Here is a 14,227-nt window from a genome sequence, read left to right on the forward strand (position 1 = left end):
AGATCTAGTTTTTGCCATCTAATATTATAAAACATATGCATTAAAAATTGCAATTTACAATCTATTATTATTTTTATAATTTTAATCTCTATTTTCACAATCAAACTATAAAAATGTCAAATGTCTAAATATCTTAAAACTACCTTTATGCCAGTTAACATGTTCTTGTCTTAGGTTATCAATTTTATCAAAGTCTCTTCTAAAAATACATTAAATTTAAATGACAAATATTGAAATAATTAAATTGTTTTTGTATTAAAAAAACATTTAATTTAAATATCATGTTTACATATTTTTTTTAAATGCAATTTTAAAAGTAATCAAAACCCCTTTACTTGACAATAATACGTTAAATACATTCGTTATGTATATTTAAATTATATATTGTTATTATATTACTATAATAGTTAAAATATGCGTATTTTGAATGCATAAAAATGTAATCAAAATCAGTTAAAAACTTTATGTTTATAAAATCATTTATTTTTATTTTCTCCTTTTATTATTCAAATACAAATACAAGTGTAACAATGGTGTGTATCAGGTGTTTATAACAAAATTAGATAATAATACTTTTTCACACCTAGTATGTGTTTGTCAATATTGGTATTATTGAATTATTGTTAGGGGAAACTTTTCCTGGAACTCTCGGAAAACACAATAAATCGTTCACTACTTGACCGAAAGTTTTCCAGATGTATAAATAATGGAGTTAACTGAACAAAGCGTTAAACGGCATACTCTATATAAATGCGCTAAATACAATCTGAAAAATATAATAAAAAACCTGCACTGCTACGTAAATAAAAGTATAGCATAAAGAAGGCGTAAAATTTTCATTTTAATAACACTAATGCCTCGCTCTCGAGAACAATCGCAATTTCTTTTCCTTAAGAATCCGAATAAAGGTGACCGAGTTTTTGTTAGTTGAGACATAACTGCGAGGCCACACCTCGTAGGAATGTATCGGTTGCAATGTCAACTTCGTGGAGAATTCCGTGTGCAATAATGGAAAATGGGAGAATAGTATATTGTGGGGTGGTTCATAGGGGCAGTTGATCGATTGGCTTAGCCCTGGGGAAAACACGGATGAAACGTGAGAAAAATAAATAAATGCATTGTTTTCTGCTGACAGGGTAACTAAATATATTTTTGAAGCATATAATATGATTAAGTTATCTTTGAGATTAGTAAAACTATTTATATTTGTATAGAAATAGATTGTTTTATTACCAAAATAAATTATTTTTATGCGGAAACATTTTATTTTTGTACAAAAATATCTTATTTTTGTACAAACAAGTATTATTTTAGTTTGAAAATATATTATTGTCAGTTATATTACTGTAATATTATTTATATTTTAAGTTATTTTAATACAATTAGTACTTGTACTGTTTTAGTATTCACGAAGGCTTTAATTAAAATCAGTTTTAGTCAGACAACTATTGATATAAATAGCAATCAACATTTCCGCTCTAAATACCATCACCAATAATGACAATAATGCAAAACTACTAAATGATACACGTGTTTATTCATACAGTAATTCGAACCGAGCATCCAGCATCCAATTTCCGTTTAATTAAACGCAGCCAGCCATCGACGGCTACAAGACTTCAATTTTAAAGCAATCCCCTTTTTTCAATAAGAAAAACGCGCTACTAAGAGTGGTACACGTCGATTGCACTCAATGTCCTCTCATGAGCCAGGTACTACCGTATCTCGAGGGGATTCGGGATTGAGGGCTACTTCTGTTTTTCTCGTGTGCTCTGAGACGATCGATTTTATATCCGCAAACAAGACCACTGAATCAATTACGAAGGTCACGTTCTCGCTCTTTGTAAATATTGGCATAAGGCTGAGATAAAAACGTTGTCTTTTTTTCATATTTTGGCACAAAATGTATATGTTTGAGCTTTACTCTCTTGTGAGTGTGGGGCTATGTGTATATTTTCAAATATTAAAATATCAATTAACTTAACTGGAATATAAATAGACATGTAAGCAATGGTAAAAATACTACTCGGCGTTAAAATGGTTAGAATCCCTACTTTTACTTCTTTCCTCAAATTTACGACGAGACATAAAAGTAACCTGTAAAAGATCGCAGGTAATTAAATAGAAAGCGTTAAAGCTTAAACTTCGAAGCTTAAGCACGTATCTCGGGGGTTACACTAACAACATGTATGATGAATATTCGGAAAGTAAAGATAAAAATGTAATAAAAATGTAAGTGAATATTTTTATATGTTTCATCTAGTCTACAGGGCTTTATCAGGGCTCGGTGGCAGAAATGTAATTCTTTTAGTGCATTTGAAATGGCCATGTAAGAAAATAATTTCTGTCTTAATTCATAGAGAATTTAATTATGTTCAAGGCATTATTGACAATTAAAATGTGTATAAAAATTAACTATATTATTATTAAACTAATAAAAATAAAATAGTTTCAGTTGTCGTTTGCGAATCAGTGAACTTTATGAACATTGTAAGAAGTAAAACTGTTGTTTATAAAATGGCTACCAAAATATTAGGTCATCGAAAAATCAAGATTTAGTAAGTCAATTATAGTAAAGCAAGCATCTTGGTTAGCAAAATTTTATGCATTGCAATTTTTTAGGCCTTTGTGTAAAAAACGTTGTACTTGCAGAATATTTAATTATTTAAATACATATGCAGGGCATAATTGCTTTGTGCCAATTCACTCAAAACATAGTAATACATATAAAAATATTTACAATAAGTACAATGGATGAGAACAAATCAATACTATTCGAAAAATAGGTAAAAAATCATGAAGCTGTGATTTTTATTATAGATATTGAGTAAACGAAGTTCTACTATTTTTTAATAAAATGCAATCTGTCTATTTGGACAAAAGTTAATTCTTATAATATTTATCTTTTTTTCTTTATATTTTCACCAGCAACTAGGCACTTAGGAAAAGAAAAATAAAAATAATACGTAGGAAGTCTTGCTGGAGGCTTCATTTGCTTCATTGGACTTTTGAGATATGATCTTAAAGTTTATTCGATGCTATTTTTGGGACTGAATCAGACGCCATTATTGTGGTGTCACTAGCAAATGAATCAGTTCTTGTTAATTTCATCTAAAAAATATCTATCGTGTAGAACAAAAACAACATTGGTCAAAGAAAGCTGCCCTGAGACACACCCCTTGATCGTACAGTTTTGTTTTCTCTAAATATAATTCGGAAGTGTCTATATTTCATGTAGTATTGGATTATTAAAAAAATGTTGTTTGGAAGCAGCCTCTTAATTTTGAAGATGAGTTCAGGATGCCACATTCTGGCAAAAGTTATATTTAAATTCTTATAGAATATCCGGTAAAAAAGTGCTTTCTTGAAAAAAGTCAAGACTCGAGAGTATCATATCCTAGCATATATTGTTTTAATTTTGTAGTAAATAAATATTGGTTATCTCTTTATTTCCTACCTTTAATATCAAATGTGAGTCAGTTGCGTTATTGCCCAATAGAGAACCATGTTTAAATGTTTTGAGCACTAGCGATTATACAAGGAATACAATACACGTGAGCTACTCAATCGATTTGCGTATCGCAAAACAAATTTATAGCGTATCTTTTTGATATGCTGATATAAAATCTGTAGCTTTTTGAACATAGTACACCCAAATCGATTACCACTTCTGTACGATTAAGCACATTGTTATAAATTTTATAGTCAGATTTAAATGGTGTTTTTACTGCAATGACATATTTAATACAAGCACATAAATTTTCTATATTAAATTAAATAATCATGTTTAATGGAATCTATTTTATGGGGTACTATAAGGTCATCCGCAAAAAGTAAGAAATTTAAATAATGAATTACTTTATTTATATCAGTAATAAACAGAAAATACATTAATGGGTCGAGATTTAAATTAAAAATTATGATTAAAAAAAATCATCTTCTGGAACATATTTGTAGTTTTAAGAATTGACATATTTCAATTTTTATTAAGTCTATATTGAGATTTTTTGTCCCTAAACTGTAAAAACAGAGCAGAATTGTTGCTATTGATCCCAAACCATGCTATTGACCAATTACGTATTCTTTAATATAATCTGAAGCATACTTATAAAATGTGATTTCGTGCAGATAAAATCAACACAGGCCATTGATTTGTTTACCATCTGTATGAGAGTCACTTTCGTAATTTTCTAAACATCAGGGAAGTATTTCTTTTAAACAATAGATTAAAAACAAACAATAGCAATTTACTTTTAAGCACTCGCCTTTTATTTTTTAGTATAGATTAACTGATAATAAATTAATTCCTAATTAAATATTTTCTAGACTTTGCATCTTATATTTTTGTCTTTACAATATATTGCTTACCACTTCTCACAGGGTCATTATTTGTTTATTTTTAAATTTTACATATTTTTAGAACATATAGGATACAAATATTTTTTCTATCTATCTATTTGTATCTTAATTCTATAAATATCTCTCGTATGTCAGGAGTCCATTAAATCCTGTGTCAATCAAAGCTTTTCATAGATTTTCCTTATCCTTTGAATACTTATCGAGGTTAATTAACTAGAGTTGCGCTAGGACATAAGAGATGTTCCAATTAGTGGAGACACCAATGAAAATTATTGAATTCGTAAGGGTTTAAATATTTATTTGCAAGCCCATGATGTTAATTTCCAATTTTAACTATTCACTATTAACTATTAACATATTTCTTTAAATAATTATTATTTAAATTAATTAACTATTCAATTAAAATTCATATCAACAAGGATTATATATTGAATTATCAAGTTTTAAGGTTCAGCAATTTTTATCAATAAAATTTTCTAAAGCTTATGTATTTTTTTCAGTGCTATTTGAAACTTGAGAAGTTTACAAAACATATTTTTTTGTATAATATATGCCTATAAAAATAATACACGTATTTTTTTATAATTTCTCGAACTCATGCGCTAAAAATTTTGTCCAATTAAAAATAAAATAATGAGCATTAAGCCTCAAAGCAAAACATAATTATGAATTTTATACATAAACTGCCATTTGCTTGAAAATGTATGGTTAACAGCGCAAAAATAGTTTTGTTAATGGAGTTTAAAATAAAAGGCACGAATTTTCTTATAAGAAAATGGAAAAATACATTTAATTTAACGAGAACTATAATATTAAATTTATCGGCATATTAAATAAAATATTGCAAGAAATCCTTATTTTAAATTACTTATATGAAGTAAAAATAATATTTTTTTTGCATCATTTAAGCTAAATAACTATTACATAATATTTATTTAGCAGTTACATTAAAATCTGAAGGCACCCTTAATAAAATATGTTTTTTACAATTTTAAATTATATATTTCATTTAAATATTTTTTTATCATGGTATATATTATCTAACCAATAATATAGTCTAGGAGCAACTCTTCTAGGTTTAATTTTACGGTTCACAGCTACGTGATATATAACACGTAATATTTTTGATAAATATACGCTATTTCGTAGATATGTTCAATTTACATATTTTCCCAGAAGTGCCCTATGTGTTAAGAATTTGAAAATTCAACAAGCAATATGCTTATTCAACCATACTCACCAAAATTTCAATTTGCGGCTTTTAAATAAACATCATTTAAATGCCAATAAATTGTAATTTATTATTACCACTAAATATCGTATTAAAAAAAAATCCTATATATGTATATTAAATATTTAATTTGTACGGCATTTCTTCGAAATGTCCCACCTTGAATTTTGTTAAACACATATCGCATATAATATGCAAATGTTCCGTTATCGCATGTTCACCGGTACATCCGCCATATAGTACATAATTACCCACTTCTGTGTGTTCACACGGTAACGACCCGTTTTTGGGTCAAAACTGTTGATTAGTCGCCCCAATATCGCCAATATCGCACGTGTGTGCTCCTTTATAACGTTCGTGTACAATTTTAACTAGCTTTTGTATACATTTTGAACCATTCGATAATCTTAAATAACGTGATGGTGGATTATAAAAATGACGTGCAATAAATCAATTAACTGCTATTTTATCGCTGTAATTAGAGATCGATTATAGTATTATACTCATTGATAAATATACCATGTATGTAAAAGTGATGTAACCTAACCGATATAATAGTTATTATATATAGCTAAAGTGAAACGAATATTAAAGGTTTCGAAAGCAAAAAATACAGGTTTGCATGTTTATTTAACGCAATTGATATTATTTCTGATATTATTTTAAAAGGTTGTGAAACCAGTCTCGTGGCTCCTTTAAAGCCTATTTTTTAATTAAAAAAAACGTCATTGCATGATCTTTAGATGATAGATCTCATAGATGATTTTATTTTTATTTAAAAAAATGACAAATAGTGTATCAAAAACTATAGTCTAATCACAGTGTCGGCTCTTGCTGAATGACTCATCCATAGTTTCTTTAATTATTATCAGCAAGTTTTGTTGAATCATGGTATTTGTTCTGCCGTTTCACTGTCATTAACTTTCTGTATTTCACCAAAACAATATCAAATTTTCTTAATGCGTAAATATTAGTAGACGTATATACTGATATTGAAAAGGTCTTTGCCAAAGTTTGTCATATGTTATTATTAATAAGAAAATACGGCTCCTTAAATAAGCTAACTCATTTATTTATAAGATATTTGAGCAATTGTATATAGTTCGTTCGGTTCCTTAAGGATCCAGCCTAAGCCTATTTTATATCCCGACGATTTGAATTTGCTTTAATGCATTAGATCAATTGCGGACTCTCTCTACAAAAAGTGATTTAGATTCTTTACGAAGATGGGCTTCCGTCAACCATCTGCTTTTTAGTGCCAGAAAATACAATATATTGTCACTATGAAAACTTTGACGTAAAAACATACATTAAAATGCTTGGCTTTGTTATGTGAAACGCGTTTGACTTTGACAATCTGGCAGTTATTCATGTCCTTTATGCTACTTAAGTTCACAGTATTCTTGAATCGAGATTAATAATTTGTGTTGACCACTATTTATTGGTAATGGTATAAAATACTTACATGTTTGTTATTGATATGAATGATACGGAAGATCAGCGGACGAGGTCCCGCCGGTCGTAGTCTTCCCGTCAAGGTCCGCCAGTAAATGTGTTGCCCTACGCCGTCACAAGTCGATGTAACCAGAGGTCGGCTAGTTTTGACCATAATGAATAGGCCCAACAGATTCTTTATGACGATGGAATTTTGTCAACCATCTGCCGTTTAGTATCAGAAAATACAACAATATGTCGTATCGAATAATTTCATTATTGCGATTTGAACGTTATGGATATAAATATATTCACTAAAGATTTTTCAATTGCTTTTGAGAAAATGTGAAGGTGCTCTATAAACGTAAATTATGTCTGCAAACACGTTCGAAGATGCTCTGCTTTGTAATGAGATATCTTTAACGATCCATATATTATTCGTGTCTTCTAAGCCACTTTGTTCGCAGAATTCTTAAATCTGATTTTATAAGTTAAACTCATTAAGAAACCTAATACTTATCTTAAAAATACAGAGAAGGTTCATTATATTTATTTTTAATTTTTTAATACATGTATTATATTATCTATGAGTTGTATTAGCTCATTATTAGTTATTAGAGAATTATAAATACCAGATATGTACGACAGATATTCATCCGTGAAATAAGGAAAATCTAGATAAACCTAATCTGTGATGATCGATCGGAATTATAATTATATAATAATCATAATTCTGATCTCCCAGACACAATATAAATTCACAGCATTCTTAAAAACACTAATGTCCGTATGGGATTCGAACCCAGGTCTTTCAGGTCAATAGTCAGAGACTTGTACTACTTGTCTATCGTGCTGGTACGTGACAGTGGCGTAGCTATGGGGGGGCGGAGGGGGCGGGCCGCCCCGGGCGGCACTTGCTTGGAGGCGGCATATTCGCGATGGGATCGTCTACTGTGGTTCTTATTGGTTACTTATATACATTTACGAATAACAAGAGCATAATAATAACCAATTTATTATTTTAAGAAATGCTGATTTTATGACCCTACATAAAATGTATGGGGGGGGGGCGGCAATTTTAAGGATCGCCCTGGGCGGCACATGCCCTAGCTACGCCACTGGTACGTGAGCACTTTTATTTATTATTAGCGGTTGGTACTTCACTGTCGTGAGATACCGAAGCTAGCGAGTGTGTGAGTACCGGATTCTAAACTTTTTGGGTTTTAAATATTATTTTAATAACAATAATATAATATTAAATATTATTAAAACGTTACATTTTCTATAATTTAAAAATTTGTTTGCAGTGTAAATAAATAATATTAATAAATAGCATTTGTTAGACATCCGCTCAGAATTATGACTGATAAAAAATATTTTGTTATACTTAATTGACGCTACAACACAATCAATTACCTATAGTTGGTTCAATGTGAGCGATTATAAGTCATTGATTGTGTTTTAGCGCACTTTAGGTGTTTGAGTGCCCGTTTTCTTAAAATAATATTTTTTTGTTTAAATAACTATATCAATAAAAATAGCTTTTTATATTACTGTGAGATATAAAAAGCATATAATACAATTTTATCATAAATTTTAATTTTAATATTAAGAACGTTTTTTAGTTACACCATTAGTTACTTGATAATTACAAAACTGTTTTGAAAGTTGTGTTACTAATTATTTTTTACAAAACATATATTAGAGTGTTCAAATAACGTATGAAATAAAAAAATGATGTCGGTACAAAATGTCTAGCGCACATGTTGAGACAATTTTGCAAATTGCTATTCACACAATCTCAACTGTGCACAGCCGCTTTGCAAATCCCAGTGTAAAAAATAAACAATTTCTTTTCCACAGTCACATAGTTCGCAGCTGGCGGTTAAACCTTAATTAGGATTCTTCGGTCGTTAGCTGTATCCTAAATACCTTGTTTATATAATACTACACAAACAAAACACATAGTTCTATGTGTACTTAAAGAGAAACCGCAAAACATGCAGCGATATCAAATTTATGCTCAGGATGCGGACAAACCACAATTTCGAATTATTCTACGCATAACGGACGCCATGGCGATGTCGCGTGTCTAAAAGTAATTAATACTCGCGCGCCACAGATTGAGTGCAAACGTTCGAAAGTCGCTGTTCGATGTCGGACAAAATTTATTTCCTAAACAGACCGCTTGACAGGCATACGTCCTTCGGAGAAATACCGAATATTCCAGTGAGTGAACTGTTTTTGGCGAGGTTCTAATTTTAAAGTGTAATTAAGGAAATAATTCAGGGGCTCTCAATTGATTGTTGTATATTAATAAAATAAGTACTTCGTTTTAGATAGCATATATGACACACTCAAATCTTTATTTATATTTTGAACATATTTAATGTAATAATCTTTTTTAGATTCCTTGCCCCAATGTGGGGCAAGAAATTACGTACGAATATATAAAATAAAATGTAATAAAAATACATGGTAAATTACTTTTACTTTTAATGTCATGGAAAATTGCTTTTTAAAATTACTTTTTTGTCACGAATAAAATCGCCTCTGCCCTCCTTCATGCCACCACTCATTTCCCCACGTTTCTTGTACATAATCTAATCCTCGAATGTAAGATATGTACATCTATACCTATGACACTCACATCCTTAGAATAGTATAATATTTTAAACAACAAAACAGTTAAGAGTTCTGCTAAACCTCTTCTTCACATCATCAACATTGGCTTGTAAATTATTCAATGTAAACTTTTTCCTTTCTTTGATAAGGGTCCTTCCGTGACGGGAGGCTAGTTTTGCCACTCTAAATAATGCATCAATGTTTTTAAACTAAATTATTTTGATAGAGCAGACTTTACATCCGACTTTTTTTAGCGAATGTTAGACATTGACACATAAAATCCTCGGAATATTTTAGATGAATGTTTGATATTGAAAAATATTTTCGGTGCGACTTGTAGGACTATTGGAATATCTTTACCGTATTATGCGGTTTGTTACATATAGATGCGACATAGATAAACCAAAAGGTTGGACCATATTGTAAACGTTGTTGTGCACTTATTTCATATACAGAGTGATACAATTGTTGTATAGTAAAATACATATGTTTTAACAAAAAATATTTTACCTAAGAAGTCGCCACGGCTCTTTTGGGTTGATATTTTTTAAAATATCATTTTTTTTAATTACATCATTGATTATTAGCAAACATCTTTGATTTAATGTAGCCACACATAAAAATATATAATAGGGTTTAATCGCATTACTTTGGCAGATTTTGCACATCACTATTTCGGGATATTAAGAGGCCTGGAAAAATGTCTCACAGTAACGCTATTATTTTAGAGCTGTGTGGCATATGGCCAGGGCCGTATTAACCATTAGTAGCAGACAAAGCACGTGCCTGGGACACTACGAAAAAAATACGCATTTTTTAAACAAAAAATCTATGAACAGCTAAATATTTTCGTACCCATTTGATTTAGAATATATCTATATGTTCAATATATTTTCTTTTAAAATACACGACACGATTATGAATAATAAACAATTTGTTATAAGCAGCGTTTGAACATAAAAAGCATTTGATGAGAAGATCAGAAGTATAACAATATATAAATTGATAGGAAAGTAAGCTTCAATACTAAATGAAGTTCTACACAATGTCATCTTACAGTTATCTAATAAAAAAAAATATTTTGAGGGTTGTCAAAAGATAATTATTAATGCTGATCTAGCGGATTTGTACAATACTTTGAAAGCTGAGCTACAGTAGCTTAATTTTTACACGCGGTAATAACTCAGCAGAACAATAAAAATATAAGTAAATAGTTAAAATAAAATTCACTAATCCAAAACTTTTCAAGACATTGAATGTCTTTCCAAATGTTTATATTGAGAGTATTTATTTTTTAAATAAAATGTATAACCTAACTCACCAGATATTCAGTCAGACTTGACGCTTCATCTCTATTTTATGTAGAAGTAGATGTGCTACGAATAATGTGTTTTAAAGATATAATCAGTATTTGTTTCTATAAAAAGTAAAATTGTTTTTTTTTTAAACAAGTTTAAACATATCAAAATAATATTTTATTTAACAACATTTTAAATTAACATGTGATTTTTTTTGGGATTTAACACGGTACTGAGCTTTAAGAGATAGGAGGGCTTACATATCACGTATTTTCTCTCTCTCATTTCTTGCCAACGATTCGATCTTCGATGTTGAAATCATTATCTTGAACCAGTCCTGATCTTAAATTGTCTTGTGTCTGTGATTTTAAAAAATTGAGTCAAAAATGACACAGTTAGAAAATCTGCGTTTTAGATAATGTTAGAAAATGACATATTAAATCATTGGATTTAAAAAATTAATGAATTGTCTGAGATTGACAATTATTTTCAGTGCCCTTTGTAGTACTGTATTTCACGGTTTGTACATTTTAAATATTAATGAAGTATAATATCGACTTTTTTACAATATCACGATTTTAAATGAGTAAGAATCAAATGAAATACATATAAACCAAATTTTGACCAATAGGAGAGCGCAAAAAACAATTATCCCTTCTCAGAAGTCAAAAATCCACGTCAAAAGCAATAAAATCGTGCCGTCGCCATCGCAGTGGGAACGCTCGTTGCCGAGCGTTCCCACTGCGACGGCGCCGACACGATTTTATTGCTTTTGGCGTGAATTTTTGACTTCTGAGAAGTGATAATTGTTTTTGCGCCCTCCTATTGACCAAAATTTGGTTTTAATACACTTTGATCAATACTCTCATATAAATTTTATTAATTTTTTTATGCGCTTCGTGGCACTGGAAAATGCTTTAATTTTAATACGAATGATATTTGAGTTTAATTTTTTTAGTAAAACACTTGACAAAAAGTAAGTTCCTGCACATTTTTTATTTAAAAAAATCCCTGTGTAGGTTTATATAAACTATATAACTTATTAATAAAAGTCGTCGCTTAAAACGCTTAGTGGTTAACTTTGGTGACTTATAAAACAGCTGTTTCAGACAGGGTCAAGGTCAAGTACATAGAACGTTTTTATATATAATAGATAAATTTTACAATTTTGGTATAAATTATATTGTAGGTGCTTAGTAAACAATTGTTCTTGATTTCGTTTTATAGTTATTAATAAACAAATATGAATCTGGCTTAGATAAAAATAACACATTTTAACCCTTCTTTTTTCAGATGGCTGGAGGAGCTGACCCAAAATGGCAGAAAGACGCGGCGGATCAGAACTTCGACTACATGTTCAAATTGCTGATCATCGGAAATAGCTCCGTGGGGAAAACAAGGTGATTTTTTCCGCCTAAGCCTCCACCTTTCACATTCCAGGGCCATCGCTTAAGGGATTTCTCTCCGAGCGCTCGTGTGCCGAATATTAATTCAGTCATAAATAACAATCTATTATAAAGTGATAGATGTACAAGCAGTTACTTTTAGTTGTCAATTGAACCGCACGACACATTAATGCTCACGGCGCAAAACAAATGCCCTAATTAAGCATCCAGACCGCGTGATCAATACTCTCAGAGACAAAGGGGAGTACGGAGTATGTTATATTATACATATATTCAATGAGTTTGCCTGCTCTCGTCAGAAGAAATGTTTAAGTTTGATGCCGGTGAACATCTTCGTCAATGAATAAAATCTCTTTGATGTGTTCAAGAAGTTTGAGTGCTCGCTCTGAAGTCGACTCCAAAAATCGTATTTCGGGAAATGTGAGTGGACGTCGAGACGATTTGCAAACGTGATTTCTCGACACACTATGTGTTGATGTCAAAAGTTAAGATTATATATTCTACTTAAGTAAATCAAATTTAATATAATAAGCAGAGGCGTGCCACCTTTTTATTTTTTATATCATTTATTAAATATTTTGTATTATTTTGCGCTCCGGTCAGTATTTTTCGATCAGTCAAACATAATTTGTAGTATTTTTTGTATGTGTGAATGTAAAAAACATGTGCAAATATTCGGCTTCCGAGCCGGATACGGCTTATAAGCCGTAGTTTGCCAGTCATTAAACATTAAATCGAATGATAAAATTATTTAATATTTGTACTTTTAAACTTTTAGACTTGTATATTTATGCCTATGAATTAGCATATATTTCAGAATATTCTTAGATCTGTTATTTATATGTATTGCACAATTTTTTTTTAACAAAATAAAAATCAATGTGATTATTGATAAAAAATCGGATGTAGATGGTTTAATATTCCATATCTCTTATAATTCTGCATGACATAGAAGGTTGAACAATAGCCAAAGCTGTGGAAAAAAGATTAAAATATTTTAAAATATCATATAGTCTGAGAATTTTACCAGTATTTTGCCAGTCAAAATTTGTCAGTCAAAGTTTGAAAGCTTTTAAGGTTCTGATCCCTAGAACTTCTGGATAAGTATTAAAAAAATCACTGTTGGTTGACCGCGTTCTCATATTTAAACTCATGACTTTCTCTTAAGGAGATTTTGTATTTCGACCCTTTCAGTAGGAAGGCCAATTACAAAAGGTAGGCCATTAGATAGTTTTTTAATACTGTTTTAATATTGATTATATTTGTACATGTGATATTTTTTCTTTTGTGATATGTTTGTGACGAATACTTTGATAACTGCAAAAAGGTTTTTTACGTTGGTGCTCAATTTTAATAAAGTCCCTTTTATTCCTTAGACAGTTAAACGCCGTGATTGTATATAACATGCCAAAACTAGTTTTGTATTTATGATTCAGATTTTCACGTTTTTACCTTTTTGTATGTTTTAGACCTGCTGAATTAATCACTTTACTGTAAATTAAACCATGGTTTAATTTTTAAACCCGACAAGTGCATCCGTCTGAAGTTATTTTTAAAGAACATACTGCAATAAAAAAAAAAAATATAAACCTATCTCTTCAAAAAGTATACTAAAAAAATTAAAAGGGTGTTTAAAAATATAGGAAAAATATTTAGAATACTAGTTTGTTTTTAAGTAAAATGTCTATCTATGTACTTTATAATTGGGACAATTTATTAAAAAAATTAACTTTAAAGTAAAGCTTTTTTTGCAAGTTTTTAAACTCCTTGTACGAAATATAAAGTAGCTATCTATGTTTGGAGATATTTCATTAAAGAAAAGAATTTCTGTATTCAAAAAGAAGAATCAAAACAGTGTACGAAATAACTAAAAA

General features: G+C 29.9%; 1 protein-coding gene across 6 annotated transcripts in view; it reads left to right on the forward strand.

The window, feature by feature from the left end:
• Rab3 (RAS oncogene family member Rab3) overlaps positions 1 to 14,227 on the forward strand; it is a 43,108-nt gene that overhangs the window by 24,238 nt on the left and 4,643 nt on the right. For 2 of the 6 annotated variants that reach the window (XM_088194085.1, XM_088194083.1), the window contains exon 2: positions 12,241 to 12,347. In XM_088194085.1, the coding sequence (XP_088050211.1) occupies positions 12,241 to 12,347 (107 nt within the window). The other 4 variants (XM_088194084.1, XM_088194086.1, XM_088194082.1 and 1 more) reach the window with 4 other exon arrangements.

This window comes from Plectrocnemia conspersa, unplaced genomic scaffold (assembly GCF_051122295.1).
Source record: "Plectrocnemia conspersa isolate PC_06_02 unplaced genomic scaffold, ASM5112229v1 ptg000010l, whole genome shotgun sequence".
Lineage (NCBI taxonomy): Eukaryota > Metazoa > Arthropoda > Insecta > Trichoptera > Polycentropodidae > Plectrocnemia > Plectrocnemia conspersa.